At 45.4% G+C, this 18,380-nt stretch overlaps 1 protein-coding gene across 1 annotated transcript in view; it reads right to left on the minus strand.

Annotated features, from left to right (window-relative positions):
- oca2 (oculocutaneous albinism II) overlaps positions 1-18,380 on the minus strand; it is a 358,743-nt gene that overhangs the window by 118,027 nt on the left and 222,336 nt on the right. The window contains exons 15-17 of the mRNA XM_080197616.1: positions 15,156-15,303; positions 12,570-12,627; positions 8,022-8,130 (exon numbers count right to left, since the gene is read on the minus strand). Of these exons, the coding sequence (XP_080053742.1) occupies positions 8,022-8,130; positions 12,570-12,627; positions 15,156-15,303 (315 nt within the window). The remainder of the gene's footprint in view (positions 1-8,021; positions 8,131-12,569; positions 12,628-15,155; positions 15,304-18,380) is intronic.

An 18,380-nucleotide genomic window follows, 5' to 3' on the forward strand; every position in this document is an offset into this window, starting at 1 on the left:
TCTTCTTTGATGACGGATTCAAGCATTTTTCCAACTACTGACGTTAAACTAACTGGCCTATAATTCCCTGCCTTTTGTCTGCTACCTTTTTTAAACAGCGGCGTAACATTAGCTGTTTTCCAATCTTCCGGCACTTCCCCGGGGGGACAACAGCCCCTCTGGATCTCTGGCTGGCGATCTCGTGTTGGCAATGTAGTATTTGCAGGAATTGGGTTTAGCTGTGATGCCACCTGTTGTTAACAGTGCTGATATGCACTGCTTCGCCAATTCAGAAAGAAACGTGACATTTGGGTGAAGCACTGGCTGGATCTATCTCCCAGTCAGAGCAGAAAGGGATAAGGGAATGTAGCTTGTAGAAACCTGCTGCTCTCGACATAACTAACAACTGAAAGAATAGAAATGACAGTTACATGGAATTTAATCCAAATGAGGCATAGCCCTCTTAAAGTGGGCAATGCAAATATCTGTTTTGAAGGAACGCAAGGTGTAATTTGTCTCAAAGTCTATTCCATCTGTCTTACTGTAACAAGCTGGAGTGTGAAAAGAAACATTAGCTTTCGGAACAGCTTCAGAATATGTGCACACACTTCATCTACCTTGAAGCATATTCTCCATTCAACTCAAATAGAGCAAAAGAAATTACTAGAAACTCTTGTCATCCATGGCCATATAAATCTTAGCGTATATGAACTGCTGTAAATAATGGCACAATATTCTATGTAAACATTCTCATTCAAGAGCAATCTGCTAGTCACCAAAAACGTCCACATTTTTTTATTTCAGAATACATCATCTTCTGCAGTTTAGACTTGGGGGGCTTTGATTAGATATCTGTTCTTTGTGAGTTTTGCACTGACGTTGAACTGTAATGTAAAACAGACAATATCGATTCAGCTGGCCGTTAGATATTTCCCCGGTTTTCATTTAAAGGACAGCAGGATCGATGGTGTCAATTTACACTATAAATATTACACCTGAAATGTCATCCCAAGCAGCAATGAGTGCAGTACAATGGCACAGTGGTTAACACAGTGCCGGGGACCCAGGCGCAGTTCTGGTCGCCTCACTATAGGAAGGACGTAGAAGCTATTGAAAGGGTACAGAGGAGATTTACAAGGATGTTGCCTGGATTGGGAGGCATGCCTTATGAAGATAGGTTGAGGGAGCTGGGACTCTTCTCCCTGGAGAGACGAAGGTTGAGAGGTGACCTGATAGAGGTTTATAAAATGTTGAGAGGAATAGATAGGGTGTATTCTCAGAAGCTATTTCCCCGGGTTGAAATGGTCGCTACGAGCGGACACAGATTTAAGGTGCGGGGAGGCAAGTACAGAAGTGATGTTAGGGGTAAGTTTTTCACTCAGAGGGTGGTGAGTGAATGGAATCGGCTGCCGTCAGTGGTGGTGGAGGCGAACTCGCTGGGGTCTTTTAAAAGACTTCTGGATGAGTATATGGGATTTAGTGGGATTGGGGGTTATAGATAGGTCTATGGATTGGTAGGTGTTGATGTGATCGGCGCAACTCGTGGGCCAAAGGGCCTGTTTGTGCTGTAGTGTTCTATGTTCTATGTTCTAATTCCGGCCTCGGGTGACTGTGTGGAGTTTGCACATTCTCCCCACGTCTGCGGTGTTTGCTCCGGTTTCCTCCCATAGTCCAAAGATGTGCGGGTTAGGTTGTTTGGCCATGCTAAATTCACCCCAGTGTCAGGGGATTAGCAGGGTAAATATGTGGCATTAGGGCCTGGGTGGGATTGTGGTCAGTGCAGAATCGATGGGCTGAATGGCCCCTTTCCATAATGTAGGATTTACATGATGATGTTCCAGGCATGTTACCAAGGCCAGACTTTGACAATACACTGCCCATGGGTAAAATGCCAAGTGTGAACAGTCAGATAGGAGTGGGCAATTATTTAAATACTCCCATCAAAGGGTATGAGGAAAGGAGCGGGGGGGGGCGGGAGAGGCATTGGCCAAGCTAAATTGCCACTTAGTATCAGAACATAAGAGCATAAGAAATAGGAGCAGGAGTAGGCCATCCAGCCCTTCAAGCCTGCCCCGCCATTCAATAAGATCATGGCTGATCTGTCGTGGCTCAGTTCCACATTCCCGCCCTCTCCCCATAACCCTTAATCCCCTCTCTTATTAGAAACCCATCAACCTGCGTCTTAAAAATATTTAGCGAGGCAGCCTCCACCACTTCAACGGGCAGAGAATTCCAGAGATTCACCACCCTTTGAGTGAAGACGTTCCTCCTCAATTCCGTTCTAAACCGCACCCCCCTTTATCTTGAGGCTGTGCCCCCTAGTCCTACTGTCCTTTCTGAGCAGGAAGAGCCTCTCCACCTCTATCCTATCCATCCCATTCATCATCTTATACGTCTCAATGAGATCTCTCCTCATTCTTCTAAACTCTAACGAGTACAAGCCTAGTTTATTCAGCCTCTCCTCATAGCTCAACTCCCTCAACTCCGGCATCAGCCTAGTAAACCTCCTCTGCACTCCCTCCAAGGCCAAAATATCCCTGCGTAAGTACGGCGACCAAAACTGCACACAGTACTCCAGCTGCGGCCTCACCAATGCCCTATACAGCTGCAGCAAGACCTCCCTACTTTTATATTCAATCCCCCTCGCGATGAAGGCCAGCATCCCATTCGCCTTCCTGACCACCTGCAGGCTGGGTTTTAGCGACTCATGCACAAGGACCCCGAGGTCCCACTGCACCGTCGCCTGCTGCAGTTTTTCGCCACCTAAGTAATAGTCCTTCCTACCATTATTCCTACCAAAGTGGACCACACTAGCTAAGTGCTTGGGGTTATGGGAATAGGGTCTGGGTGAGATTGTGGGTTGGTGCAGACTCAATGGGCCGAACGTCCTCCTTCTGCACTGTAGGGATTCTATGACTATTTCCTCAAAGGGCCTGAGGTTCTAATCCAACCTTACCCCTGCCCGATGTCCACACTGACCCCGCGTCCTGGAGCTGAGATGATCGACTTCCAACAACCACAACCTTTGTGCCAGGTATGACTCCAACCAGTAGAAAGATTTCCCCAATTCCCATTGACTCCAGCTTTGCTAGGGCTCCTTGATGTCACACGCCATTAAATGCTGTCTGGACGTCAAGGGCAGTCATTCTCACCTCATCTCTGGCATTCAGCTCGTTTGTCTATGTTTGAACCAGGGCTGTAATGAGATCAGTGAATCTGACAGAACCCAAACTGAGTGTTCATGAGCAGGTTATTGCTGAGTAAGTGCTGCTTGATAGCACTCTTAATGATGCCTTCTATCACTTTGCTGATGATTGAGAGTAGACTGATTGTGCAGTAATTGGCTGGGTTTAATTTGTCCTGTTTCGTGTGTAGAGGACATATCAGGACAATTTTCCACTTTGCAGTGTTGTACATTGCCAGTGTTGTGCTGGAACAGCTTAGCTCGGGGTGTGGTAAGTTCTGGAGGACAAGCCTCCAAGAATATTGAGAGAGCCTACAGCCTTTGCAGTATCCAGCGCCTTCAGCTGTTTCTTGATATCACGTGGAGTGAATCAAATTAATTTATCATGGACAATCCGGAAACCGGAGCACCCAGAGGAAATCTACGCAGATATAGGGAGAACATGCAAACTCCGCACAGTGACCCAAGCCGGGAATCGAACCCTGGTTCCTGGCGCTGTGAAGCAGCGGTATTAACCACTGCGCCACCGTGTCGCCGATTCTAAACCCCAGTGAATACAAGTCAACACAATTTCTCCTATACGCCAATCCTTCCATCCCAGGAGCCAGGCTCGTGAATTAGCTGTTGTTGCTGGATGCAGCGTAAAGGAATAAAAGCCTTCGGATACTCAATTCTAATGGAGTATTCACCACAGAATTTGCTCATAGAATGACTACAGTACAGAAGGAGGCCATTTGGTCCATCAAGCCTGCACTGACCACAATCCCATCCAGGCCCTATCCCCATAACCCCACATATTTACCCTCCTAATCCCCCTGACATTAAGGGGCAATTTAGCATGGCCAATCCACCTAACCTGCACATCTTTGACTGTGGGAGAAACCAGAGCACCCTCAGGAAACCCACATAGATACAGGGAGAACATACAAACTCCACACAGTCACCTGAGGCCAAAATTGAACCAGATCCCTGGCGCTGTGAGGCATCAATGCTAACCACTGTGCCAAGCAGTTGGATGATCCCAGTGTGGATTGGCACTTACGCTGTGCATTGATCATGAGGGCTTGTGATTTCCTGTTTAACATTCAGTGCACAGACTCCTCCACACCACAGCCACTGACATGTATAATCAGATGAATTTCAAACCGTTATTCCAAGAATCACCAGAATACATTTCTGAACTACCTTTTCCAATCACTCATTGCAGTTCAGCATAGTTACACAGCAACTAAAATATCCAAACCTTTTATTGTAAGATTCTCCAGCCCAGCCCCGTAGAATTACCTGCAATTGGTTTCATAGTTTTGAAACAGTTCAATCTATTTATGATTCAACAAGTCTTCGCCCTTCAAATACTTTGCAACTAGATTCATTTTCAGTCCTGACTCACGTACAAATCACTGCAGCAGACTTTTCTCTGTGGGTTTGTCTCCTCTTTTGGCCATCCATAAGATACATAATAACAACAAAAATAGACAATGACATGGTTTTATTTTTATTTTGCTTTTTGCAGCCACTTTCCTATTCAGTCAAGGACCCTACACACCCGGACATTCTCTCTTCGTCCTTTTCTCGTCAGGAAGAGTACACAAAAGTCTGAGGTCACGTACCAACCAACTCAAGAACAGCTTCTTCCCTGCTGCCATTTGATTTTTGAATGGACCAACCTTGTATTTAGTTGATCTTTCTCTATACTGTATCTATGACTGTCACACTACAGTCTGCACTCTCTCCTCTCCTGTGGATTGAGGAGCAGCACGGTGACACAGTTGTTTGCACTGCTGCCTCACAGCACCAGAGACCTGGGTTTGATTCCCAGCTTGGGTGACTGTGCGAAGTCTGCACGTTCTGCCCATGTCTGCATGGGTTTCTTCCAGTTACGCCCATTTCCTCCAACAATCCAAAAGATGTGCTGGTTAGATGAATTGGCCATGCTAAGTTTTCCCTCTGGCAAGCGCCAGAGTGTGGTGAATAGGGGATTTTCACAGTAACTTCATTGAAGTATTAATGCAAGCCTACTTGGCCTAATCCCCTATGTACTTTATGAATGGTATGTTTTGTCTGTATAATGCACAAGAAACAATACTCTTCACTGGAAACTAATACATGTGTCAATAATAAATCAAATCAAATCAAATCTGTGCTTGAAGTTTCTGATCATTTTAATTGAAAAATCTTGGCAACGGAATGAGGGCGACCATCAGGATATCACCAAAGATCGACAGAGATGAGGTAAATCAGAAATGAGGCCTGGCACCAGACTCCTGAAGCAACATAGCCTTGGCAGGAGACTCCCAAGTGGACAACGGAAATGCTTTAGGGATGTCCTCTAAGTGGCCTTTGTGAGATCAAACATCCCTGGTTAATGCACAAGGGTCCCTGGCTTGTGACCCACCAAAATGGGGAAGGTTCATTCAGGAAGGCACTAAGCACATCAAGGCACAAAGTCAAGGCATCAGAGATCCGGTGCACAAACTTCCAAACCTCTCACCTACCTTGGCCCTCTGACACCATCTACCCTGCAAGTGACAGGGTGTGCAGATCATGCATCGGACATTTCAGCCACCTCAGAACCCATCGAACCGCAGTGGAAGCAAGTCATGTCTTGGTTGTGGTTGGTGCAGACCCAATGGGTTGAATGGCCTCCTTCTGCACTGTAGAGATTCTGTGATGCTAAATGTTTTGCCCACCTGCCTTGGTTTCTGCCCCCACGTGGAGGGAAAAAACTCTGCCCATTAATCTTTTTCGCCCTGCGCAGACCCGTGCACTTTCTGTTTTGTTTTTTTCCAGCATCTGCAGTATTTTGCTGTCATAGGCATCTCATCCTGAGCAATCTGCTTTTCAAAATCTCCCAATATTTGGGATATCTCTATTAAATCTGCCCTTCATCCTCTCAGCTGTCTTGACTGCCTGCATGAGTGAAGCCATCATTCTCAGTAAGTCTCCCTTACATCCTCTTTGAGACATTATTGTCCTTTGTAAAGTGGGGTGCTCAGAATGGCACACAATAACTCAGGTCCAACCAGTGACATATTAAGGTTCTAGTTTTTTATTAGTTTGGTTTATTTATTAGTGTCACAAGTAAGCTTACATTAACAGTGCGATGAAGTTAATGTGAAAACCACCACACTCCAGCACCTGTTCAGGTACAATGGCCAATGCACCTAACCAGCACGTCTTTCAGACTACGGAAGGAAACTGGAGCAGCCGGAGAAAACCCATACAGGCAATGGGGGGAAGATGCAACCTCAGCATAGACAGTCATCCAAGCCAGGAATTGAACACATGTCCCTGGTGCTGTGAGGCAGCAGTGCTAACCACTGTGCCACTGTGAGTAAAGAACATAAGAACATAAGAAATAGGAGCAGGAGTAGGCCATCTAGCCCTTCGAGCCCGCCCCGCCATTCAATAAGATCATGGCTGATCTGTCGTGTCTCAGTTCCACATTCCCGCCCTCTCCCCATAACCCTTAATCCCCTCGCTTATCAAAAACCCATCAACCCGCGTCTTAAAAATATTTAGCGAACAAAGGACAAAGAAAATTACAGCACAGGAATAGGCCTTTGGCCATCCAAGCTTGCATCGACCATGCTGCCCAACTTAACTAAAACCCCCTACCCTTCCGGGGACCATATCCCTCTATTCCCATTCTATTCATGTACTTGTCAAGACACCCTTTAAAAGTCACTACAGCACCCGCTTCCACTACCTCCCCCAGCAACGAGTTCCAGCCACCCACTACTCTCTGTGTACAAAATCTGCCTTTAAACCTTGCCCCTCGCACCTTAAACCTATGCCCCCTAGTAACTGATTCTTCCATCCTGGGAAAAAGCTTCTGACTATCCACAATGGTTTCATGGGTATCAGTAGATCCTTAATTCCAGATATTTTTTATTGAATTCAATTTCCACCATCTGCCATGGCAGGATTTGAACCCTGGTCCCCAGAACATTAACTGAGTTTCTGGATTAATAGTCTAGCGATAATACCACTACCCATTTAAATGTATCACAGTGCCTCAGAGATGGCATGATGGTGTTTAGCACTGCTGCTTCACAGTGCCAGGGGCCCAGGTTTGATTCCTGGCTTGGGACACTGTCTGTGTGAGGTTTGCACATTCTCCCCATGTCTGCGTGGGTTTCTTCCGGGTGATTCGTTTCCTCCCTCAGTGCAAAAAGATGCGGGCTAGGTGGGTTGGCCATGCTAAGTTGCTCCTTAGTGTCAGGGGGATTAGCAGGGTAAATGCATGGGGTTCCAAGGATAGGGCTTGGGTGGGATTGTTGTCAGTGCAGCCTCGATGGGCCAAATGGCCTCCTTCTGCACAGTCTAATTCTATGATTCCATATTATAAGTTGAAGTCACAACAGTTTTGACTGAAGGGAAGGTGAAATGAATGATCACTGAGATAGGGAGCTGTGATTGAAGGTGGTACAAGTTGGAGAACCACCATTACTGCGTAGTTTCCATGTCCCACACTCACAATGAAGAAAAGTTTTCCAATGGGTGTTCCACAGCTAATTAATTCATCCGAAGCATATCAGTGTAAAAGATTGAAATGTGAACAGAAAACACAAGAGACGTGTGGCAGACACACATTGCGTCTGTCAGGTTTGGGAGAAAACTCATTATTGGACTGAGCAAAATGTTAAGGGTAGGTCAAGAGGCAGAGACACTAGCTCACTGAGAGACACTTAAAGGGTTTAATAACCTGAAAATGTATTAATACATGCTCATTAAAATGCTGGGAACAAGTGAGAACTGGTGATGATACACAAAGGACATCTTTGAGAGGTAGAGTAATGGGTTATATTCGCAGAGAGACAACAAGATGCAGATCCCTCCACAAAGACCTACTTACCCAGATCAAGATGGATACTGGGGACAAATGAGTTGAGAAAGAACATGAAGATAACGAATCCCAGAACAGTTGAGCACTTCACCAGAAGGGCTTTGTCCATTATCCTATGCTGCAAAGATATAATCGATACAAAAATAAAACTTGGTGAAAAAGATTGCGGCTATCTTCATAAAATCAATGGGACGGAAAAGGAAAAAAAATTGAATCACATTATCAAACGTGGTGTACAGGGAGGAAAGACAGCAAAGTAATCCAGTCACAGGTCCACCCAACAATCAATAATTCTTCTTGGAGTTTTGACAAGCTGAAAATCAATTACTTACCATTTTAAATACTCTTATTTTAATGGCAAGATCGAGGGGGCAGAACTTTGTCCCCATCTTATGCATGGTGGAAAATTCTGCATGATTTCTTATATAACTCGAAAGCCATTTCACCGTCTATTTTTCTCTCTAACAAATCTCATTACTTCTCAGTTGTCTGTCCTCCGCTGACCAGGAACAAACATTAACTGGCATGAGCGTGTACAGCTGGAATTGCCTTGACCATCCGGTTGGGTGCCTCAGAATCTCATGTGCTGTTCTTTTGATAATATTGCTTTCTTTGTTATTGTCTTGATTTCCAATGTTAACCTTTCTTCAACTGGAGGCACAAAGTGTGGGCAGTGGCATGATTGAGTTGGGCATGCAGGCAGCTCCTGGTGGTCCTAGAGGCAGGCTGATTAGAGGGCTGCCTCAGGTCTCTGCTCAGTTTCCTAATAGGCTGCCAGGCCTTCACCCCTCACGCCAGCAATATATCCGTTCATATCTCTCTCCCACTCCCACCACCCCCTCCGTCTCATCTTCATGCCACCTCCATAGCCACTCACCCAGTATCCCGTATGGGCAGAACTCAGGAGATTTTTTTTTAAATCTAACAATGCCCTCATGTACCCACACTTGGTACTGGAAAAAAAAACCATGCAGGAAACACATTTAAAGATGTTCAATCCTTTCAAATGGCCAATGTGCCTAAAATAAATAAACTTACATTCACTAACTGAATCAAAGACAGCTAATCCTTTAATAGCCTCTTAAAACTCTGCAAATATCCAGTACTTTGTGCCCAAAAGAATGAATAATATCTGCAATGGGAATAATCACAATTCTTTTTTGTAAGTTTTCTCACCCAACCAGAGGTAAGTTTAACAATAAAAGTGGGTGGGATTGGATTTGATGATATATCTCAAAACTGACCCTAACCCATCTCCAACCTGCCCACTTCCAGTTTTAATAGAGACAGACACAGAGGCAGGAGGTAGGATGTAGGCAAGCAACTTGGTCACATGAGGTCGTTTGGCTATTTAAATATTGCAATGAGGTGCATGCCTCATATTTAGTGTGTCATCCAGATTAAACCTGCCTGGTAAGGTTTCCTGAGCCTCAGCATTTCTAGCAGCTGAAGGGAGGCAGTGACTGCTTCATGCTGCCTTTCCAGCACTGTTTGTGAGTCAGAGGAACAGAAGTTCCCCAGCCAACCAACCTCACCCTTGTCACCGTTTACCAACGAACACGAGGCCAGGGAGCTGACTCCCTTCTCAAGTCAGTGAACAACACCACTCTCCCCCTTCCCCCCACTCTCCCCACTCCCCCCCCCCCCCACCCCCCAACCCCACTTCAAAGGTCCAGACCAGGTCCCGCCAAAGTTGACGAAAACCGGTGGTGGTTCAGGAGAGGAAATCACGTCAACTTTGGCAGGGCCAGAAGGTCCTTCCTGCAGCGGCTACGGTGGGGTGCGGGGGGGTGAGTGTTGGTTTGATGAATAAATCCACCCATTAACTCTGTTTCTCTCTCTGCAGATGCTGCCAGATTTTTCTGACATTTTCTGTTTAATTCAAATCTCTTTTTACCTCTTCTAATCGGCACATTCTATGTATTTACACTCCTGGTCCTCTAAAAACCCCATTTTAGGCTGGGGAGGTGATGAATTAAATGGCTAGCTGCCCCCATAGCCCCAGTCTGATTCCAGCCCTGTCCTTGCCAAATAGAAAATGCCAGATTTAGGGAAAGTGCTTGGGACGTTCAGCCATTTTAGGGATTTTCACCGCGACAGTGTGATATGGCAACAACCTGAGCCATAATCTTTATTAAATCGGAGCTAGGCTAGTTAGGTTATTGGGCGGCACAGTGGCACAATGGTCAGCACTGCTGCCCGACAGCGCCAGGGACCCAGGTTCGATTCCCAGCTTGGGTCACTGCCTGTGCATTCTCCCCCGAGTGTGTAGATTGTGTGCATTGGCCACGCTAAATTCTCCCTCAGTGTACCCGGAAAGGCACCGTCGTGTGGCAGCTAGGGGTTTTTCACAGTAACTTCATTGCAGCGTTAATGTAAGCCTACTTGTGACACTAATGAATAAATAAATACATAAATAAAATAAGGTGTGAAATTAGGAAGCACTTTTTCAGGCATATGCAGTGGTAATCTGGAACCTGTATCCCTGAACGACTGTGAATGCTGCTTAGTCAATAAAAAATTTCAAATTTGAGATTGATCTTATTTCTGTTAGCTAAAGGATATCAACAGATATGGGTAAAAGAGCTGGGAAGGACAGAACTAAGGCAGAGAACAACCATAATCTAATTAAATAGCGGAACAGGCTGTAGGGATTGAATAGTTTATTAAGTTGGCCTTTATTTCATAAGAAGGTAATTTCTACATTAGCAGTGCTGCGCTGGATCTTATATAGCGGTGAAGCAACTTTAGCACTTATCATTTGTATCCAGTAACTACTGTTTAAAATAAACCAGGAAGAATCGATGCTACCAAATAAAACTCTGGTGTTTCCTGTCCCACCTCAGTTTAAGCTACAGTCACCAATGATTTCTTGACATTAAGCTACTTAAGATCAACGATCCACCATACAGAGCACGAACAAGGAATGTTGGAAGGATGTTTCCTCTTGTGGGAACCAGGGGGCACTGTGTTAAAATTAGGGGTCGCCCTTATAGGACAGAGATGAGAAGAATTCCTTCCCTCTCAGAAGCTTGTGCGACTTTGGAAGCATCAGAAGACAGTGGAAGCGGGATCACTGAATATTCTTAAGACAGGGATAGATAGATTCTTGATAGGCAAGGGGGGATTCAGAGATTATTGGGAGATAGGGTGACACAATGGTTAATATTGCTGCCTCACAGCGCCAAGGACCCTATTCAATTCCAGCCTTGGGTGACTGTACAGAGTTTGCACGCTCTCCCTCACCGGAATTCCACCCACCCCTCCTGTCATGGAATCGGAGCGGGTGAGGGGCGACAACAGAAATGCCCACTGACTTCGGGTGGGAATTCCTGGTCTTGCTCGAGTGAGGCCATAAGGTTCCCCTCCCCCCACACCCCCATCTCTCTGAGTGCTCCAGTTTCTTCTCACAACCCAAAGATGTGCAGGTTAGGTGGATTGGCCATGCTAAGTTGCCCCTTCTTGTCCAAAACTGTGTAGGTTAGAGGGATCAGCCATGGTAAATGCATGGGGTTATGGGGAATAGGGCGGAGTGGAGAGCCAGGGCGGGATGCTCGGTGCAGACTCAATGGCCTCTTTCTGCACTGTAGGAATTCTATGTGGGATGTAGAACTCAAAACCCTGACAGATCCATCATGATCTTATTGAGTGTCGCAGCAGGCTTGAGGGGCCAAATGGCTATTTCTGCTCCTATTTTGTATTTTCATACATAACAATGATGGCAATTTATAGGATAGAAGGTCAAAAAGTTTGGGTGTTAGATCCATCGGGGTGTAAGGACTGGAAGATTGAGGCGGGGGGGGTGGGGGGGGGGGGCGCGGTGGTGATCTTACCAGCTCGTCGTGCAGGTCGATTGGCATAGTGAGATGGTATGATTGTAAGAGAGGCAGAAACTGGGTTCACACCCAGTTTCTTGCCTCTCACAATTTTACCGACCCCAGTTTGCTGGCGTAATCTGCCATCTTTAATATTCATTATCTGATTTAAATATTCTTATTGAGCTTGGGAGGCAATCGTCTAGGCTCATTTGCCTTAATAACCTTATCGGTGGAGGTACTCACCAGCGAGGATCACTTACGGTGCCCAGCAAAGGGTCCTGATGTGATGGTCTCACCAGGGGGATCAGAGGTCATTGAGGCCACCAGGTAATCAGGGCAGGAGCAGGCAGTGTCCATTGGGCAGTTCCAGCCTGGCACTGCCAGCCAGGTACTCTGACACTGTTCACCAGGCATTGGGCAGTGTCAAGGGGCAAGGCCTAAGTGATGCCGCAGTTTGAACCTATGGTACTATCCCAATTCTGTAAAATGGACTAGAAGCCCTTTCCAATTCACAGAAAATGTAATTAATTATCTAATCATTATTAGATTTGCCAACAATATTGGATATCCACATCTTCACAAGTTGGAGATGATAATCATCCAGATTCAGGTTGTGATCAAATGGGAATGGTTGAAAGATAACAAATGAGGGTTGTTTCAGACCAATTTGAAATCATAATATGTGACAGACGGAGGTTTATATTCTGAGAGTAAAGTTAGCAGATCAAACCATTCTTACCGTTTTTTGCAGCTCCTGGATGTTAGTTTCCCAGTTTTTGTTGTCATGTGAAATTTGTCTGAAACACAGAAGACTATTGTTACAAAATGAAATCAATGCATTTGCATGTTGTAGTGATTAATCCAAACTGAAATAAAACTATAAAATGCAGACAGGATTTACAAGAACATTGTATTCTCCTGTGTCTCACAAATGAAACAATAGCAAACTCTAGTCAAGGATTTCATACTTAACACTCAAACAGCGCTGATTCCAGGAAGAAATGTGCTCACACTTTTACTTGATATTACCTGATCAAGAGTGGATTTCCAGCTCTGCTTCCTTCATTTCAAACAAAGGTAGAAGACATTACATCGAGGACGCAGGATTACAGCACCAGGAACCTTGGTTCAATTCTGGCCTGTCTGCAGGGACATTCTCCCCATGTCTGTGTGGGTTTCCTCCGGGTCCTCCGGTTTCCCCCCACAGTCCAAAGATATGCGGGTTAGGTTGATTGGCCACACCAAGTTGCACCTTACTGTCAGGGAATTAGAAGGGTAAGTACATGGGATTACGGGGATAGAAACTGGGTAGGATTGTGGTCAGTGCAGACTTGATGGGCCAAGTGGCCTTCTTCTGAATTATAGGGATTCTATGATTAATAATTCAGAGTTACAATGATATTCATGTCTGCTCCGGGCAGATGTAATTTTTAAATCTGCTATCAATATATTTTTTTAAAAAACTAAGGATGATAAAGGATTTGAAGCCAATATGAATTGGACTGGGGACCAGCTCACATCTCAATGAATGGCGCAGAAAACCCAAGGGATTGAATGGCTAACTAATGATCCTGTGCTCCAATACTTGTCAATCTCTGGTGTCTCACTGTGGACCAGCAAGATTTCAAGACTCGGTCTCACATCCACCTCTTCTCTGACCTAGTCTGCCTTTTGCTGAGAAGCTTTTTCCAGCCACCAGTCCGAAGCCTCCACTTTTTCACTTTTGGATTATTTCTTATTCCTTACTGCTCAATCTTTTATTTATTTATTAGCGTCACAATGCTTACATTAACACTGCAATGATGTTACTGTGAAAATCCCCTAATCGCCACACTCTGGCGCCTGTTCGGGTATGTGGAGGGAGCATTTAGCATGGGCAATGCACCTAATAGGCACATCTTTCAGGCTGTGGGAGGAAACCAGAGCATCCAGAGGAAGCCCACGCAGACACAAGGAGAATGTGCAAACTCCATGCAATCAGTGGCCCAAGCTGGGAATCGAACCTGGGTCCCTGGCGCTGCAAGGCAGCAGTGTTAACCATTCTGCCAGCATGGCGCTCACTTCAGAAGCTGATGATTCAAGCACTATGAACCTACTCTATGGTGCTATTTCCCGAAAACTTCCCTCCCTCCTTGCAAACGTTCTGATTTTAGTCCTTATTCAAGTATGCAAAGCATCTGATCAATATGCCATTACTTTTGTCTTGTTTGCACAGAAAATACTGAAAAATTATGGTCAGTTGTATTCAGTCTCACAAGATCTTGCCACCCAGATTAGCTTGAAAAGGCATGCTGGAAGACCAATGAATAGCAAATCATTTCCGGTTTGGTGCTAGTAGTTTCAACATTTTATTCTATTTTAAAGTTTATTTCTTATTGGCATAAGTAGGCTTACATTAACACTGCAATGAAGTTACAGGGAAAATCCCCTAGTTGCCACATTCTGGCACCTGTTCAGGTACACTCAGGGAAAATTTAGCATGGGCAATGCAGCGAACCAGCGTGTCTTTCAGAAGAAGACGAGAGCATCAGGAGGAGACCCATGCAGAATGTGCAGACTCTGCACAGACAGTGACCCAAGCCAGGAATCGAACCCAGGTCCCTGGCACACTAAGACAACAGTGTTAACCACTGTGTCACCATGCCACCCATAGAAATCAACAATAGATGAATGAAATCAGGGAGTTAGCAGAAAAAAAAATGCACTGGACATCCAAAATGCAACGAGTGAATAAGGAGTCAGAGAGGGAATATTGGATTGAATAGAGCAATCAACTCTGGCCGAGGGTCATGAAAGACAAGGTCATTTTTTCTGGGCTGTCCTCCAGTATCCAATCAGCTGCCTGCATTCTCAGGTTGTTAAGCTGCTGCCACCCTTTGAACTACAAGCGTGCGTTCAGGCGAGGCAGGCCCAGGAGGAACACTGCTCAAATTGAGAAAGAGTTTGACATTCAGACTAGGAGAGGTACAGGCCTGAATCAATAAACAGCCCTCGATATCACCCCTGAACAGTGGTAATGTCAGCTGCCGTGAGCCAGCTCTTCCTCCTGGCTACCATGTATGAGAAACGGTGAGAATTAAATCAGCATGGAACATGGCACAACTAATTGGCGTTGGACGACTGCAATGGGGACTGAATTTGGATATGAAGTATAAATCAGTTGCATTTAAATACAAGTCAGTCGTTCAGGTTGATTGGCCTGAAGTCCCACTGGGAGCTCTGTGTGAAGATAATTGCTCAGGTACTTGGCGGGCTATAGCTTAATTGCAATTCTACAACCGCACCAACAAAGCTCCAACAGCGAAGGGCAAAAATAAACACAAACCTTTGAAAGGTCCTGAGCTTTTTCCTGAGCACATTCTCCAGATTGAGAACTTTTTGCATTAGCAGGCACTTCACTGCGGTCTCCTCTCGGCTGGCGGGGTTAATGCGCTGAGCTGTCAGTCTCCAAACGTGAATCTCGTGTTTCAGCTCTGTAGCAGGGAGATGAGGAACAAAGTGAAAAGGTTAAACAGACAGACGTGGCACAGAAAACACAGCGGGGCGAATTGACAGTCACGGGAGACGGCTACAACATCTCTCTACCAACATTTGTCTTACAGTAAAATGCACCAGCAAAAGAAAGAGCAGGAGATTCAGAAGTTTTTACAGGAGCTCAAACCTGTTGAACTCTTCGCCCCCTTCAGTTGCCTCCCCCTTCACGGTGGCAAAGTGGTTAGCGCTGCTGCCTCACAGCGCTAAGGACCTAGGTTCAATTCCCGGTCTGAGTCACTATCTGTGCGGAGTCTGCACATTCTTCCCGTGTCTGTGTGAGTTTCCTCCAGGTGCTCCAGTTGCCTCCCACAATCTGAAAGACGGACTGATTAGGTGCATTGGCTGTGCTAAATTCTCCCTCAGTGTACCCGAGCAGGCACTGGAGTGTGGCGACTAGGGGATTTTCACAGTAACTTCATTGCAGTGTTAATGCAAGCCTATTTGTGACACTAATAAATAAGCTTAACTTCTAAACTCACTTTCAATCTGCAATACTAAAAGGCAAGTTTTACATCAGCTAATCACTACTGCCAGACTTGCCTGAAGTCTTCCCTCCCAGTCTTTACAAACTTTGCTCTTCGCGGAAGCTTTGAAATTAAAAAGTTTACTGTATAAGTCCAACGGTCTGGAACATCAAATTTGCACACTATCTTCCTCATATGGCAGAAGCTGAGGGTTAGAACCATAGAGATGTAAAATTCCTACAGTGCCAAAGAGGCCATTTGGCCCATTGAGTCTGCACCGACTGTCTGAAACAGCATCTTATGCAGCTTTGCCACATACCCCCACCCTATCCCTGTAACCCCATGCACTTTTACCATAGCCAATCCAGCTAACCTGAACACCTCTGCATACAATGGGGCAATTTACCATGGTCAATCCACCTAATAAGCACAGCTTTGGACACAAAGGGGCAATTTAGCATGGTCAATCCATCTGACCAGCGCATCTTTGGACTGTGGGAGGAAACCACAGCACTCAGAGAAAACCCATGCAGACACAGGGAGAACATGCAAACTCTACACAAACAGTGACCCAAGACCAGAATTAAACCCACGCCCCTGGCACTGTGGGGCAGTAGTGCTAACCACTATGCCATGTTATGCATAATTTTAAGATTATGATGGGTTTGGATAGAATACACAGGGAGAAACCATTTCCATTGGCAGTGAAATCCCTAGCCAAGGACACATGTTTCAGACAATGAGAGAGGGAGATGTAAATTTTCTTTATTTCTGAACAGGTAATGGAAGCAGACTCAATAGTTCACTTGCAATTTTCATAAGGGACACAGAACAACAAGAGAGTAGGGTAGTGGGTCTAACTGGAAAGCTCACTCAAAGGGCCAGCAATCGATTGACAATCCACATCGCCTTCTTTTGTGACTCTATGAATTGATGTGGGGGTCAAAGGAGATGCTAACTGAAGGGATGGAAATGTTGCAGGGAAGTCTCCAAATTTAACAATATCACATTGCCATTTTAAAAGTACCACAGAGTCACAAAAGTTTGTAACATGGAAACAGGCCCTTTGGCCCAACTTGTCCATGCGCTCCTTTTTCTTAATCACTAAGCTAGTCCCAATTGCCTACGTTTGGCACATATCCCTCTGTACTCATCTCACCCATGTAACTGTCTAAATGCTTTTTAAAAGACAAAGTTGTACCTGCTTCTACTACCTCTGGCAGCTTGTTCCAGACACTCACCATCCTCTGTGTGAAAAAACTCCCCCTCTGGACCCTTTTGTATCTCTCCCCTCTCCCCTTTAAACCTATGCCCTCTAGTTTTAGACTCCCCTACCTTTGGGAAAGGATATTGACTATCTAGCTGATCTATGCCCTTCATTATTTTATAGACCTCTATAAGTTCACCTCTAAGCTTCCTATGCTCCAGGGAAAGAAGTCCCAGTCTATCCAGCCTCTCCTTATAACTCAAACCATCAAGTCCTGGTAGCATCCAACCAAAACAAATATTTTTTTAACCTTCTAAAAGCATATTCCTTTTAAAGAAATCTACAAGATTCCTTGTTGCCACAACTGGCTCCACACCACACTGTGTTTAATACCATGTTATGAGTAAATAAGGTTCTGTACATGCTATGAAATCTGAAACAGGTTAGCCAGAATCTGAAAATTTAGGAAAAAAGATACTACAGGAATGTTTTTCATCATAGCGAACCTTAGCTAGTCTTTTCATAGAATCCTTACAGTGCAGAAGGAGGCCATTTGGCCCATAGAGTCTGCCCCACCCACAATCCCACCCAGGCTCTATTCCCATAATCCCACATATTTATCCTGCTAATCTCCCTGACACTATGGGAAAATTTAGCATGGCCAATCAACCTAACCCACACATCTTTGGAGTGTGCCAGAGCACCCGGAGGAAACCCATGCAGATGTAGGGAGAATGTGCAAACTCCACACAAACACTGACCCAAGGCCAGAATTGAATCCCTGGATCCCTGGCGCTGCTCCCTTAAAGAGTACAGCATGCAATCCGAGTCACCCTATGAGAACAATGATAGAGGTTTACAAGATTATGAGGGGCATGGACAGAGTGGAATGACGGAATTTAGCAGTTGTCTAGACAATTAAAGATAACTTTCTCATTAATTTGCTAATGCAGTGGTCCCATACAAATAGGGCATGGACAGAGTGGATAGGCAGATGCTCTTTCCGAGAGTTGAAAAGTCAAGTACTGGGGGACATAGGTTTAAGGTGCATGGGGAAAAGTATAGAGGAGATGTGCGAGGTGGAATTTCATACACTCCCCAACACCAACTGCATGCTGGGAGATGCCAGGGTGCATAACTTTGGGAGCGATGGTTGGAAAAGGGCACCAGGCCCATCAGTTACCCACCTCTACAGGCAGCTTATCAACAACTTCAGGACAGAGGGAGGTTTTGGTCAACTCTCCTGCACTAGAGGCTTGGAATTGGACAATTAATGGCCTCTTTAGGGACTCCTTAAACCATTTTATCAGGAGTGGGGTAGCTCCCATGCCACACGGCAAGGCCG

Source organism: Carcharhinus amblyrhynchos, chromosome 10 (genome assembly GCF_965287045.1).
Source record: "Carcharhinus amblyrhynchos chromosome 10, sCarAmb.v2.hapA, whole genome shotgun sequence".
Taxonomy (NCBI): Eukaryota; Metazoa; Chordata; class Chondrichthyes; order Carcharhiniformes; family Carcharhinidae; genus Carcharhinus; species Carcharhinus amblyrhynchos.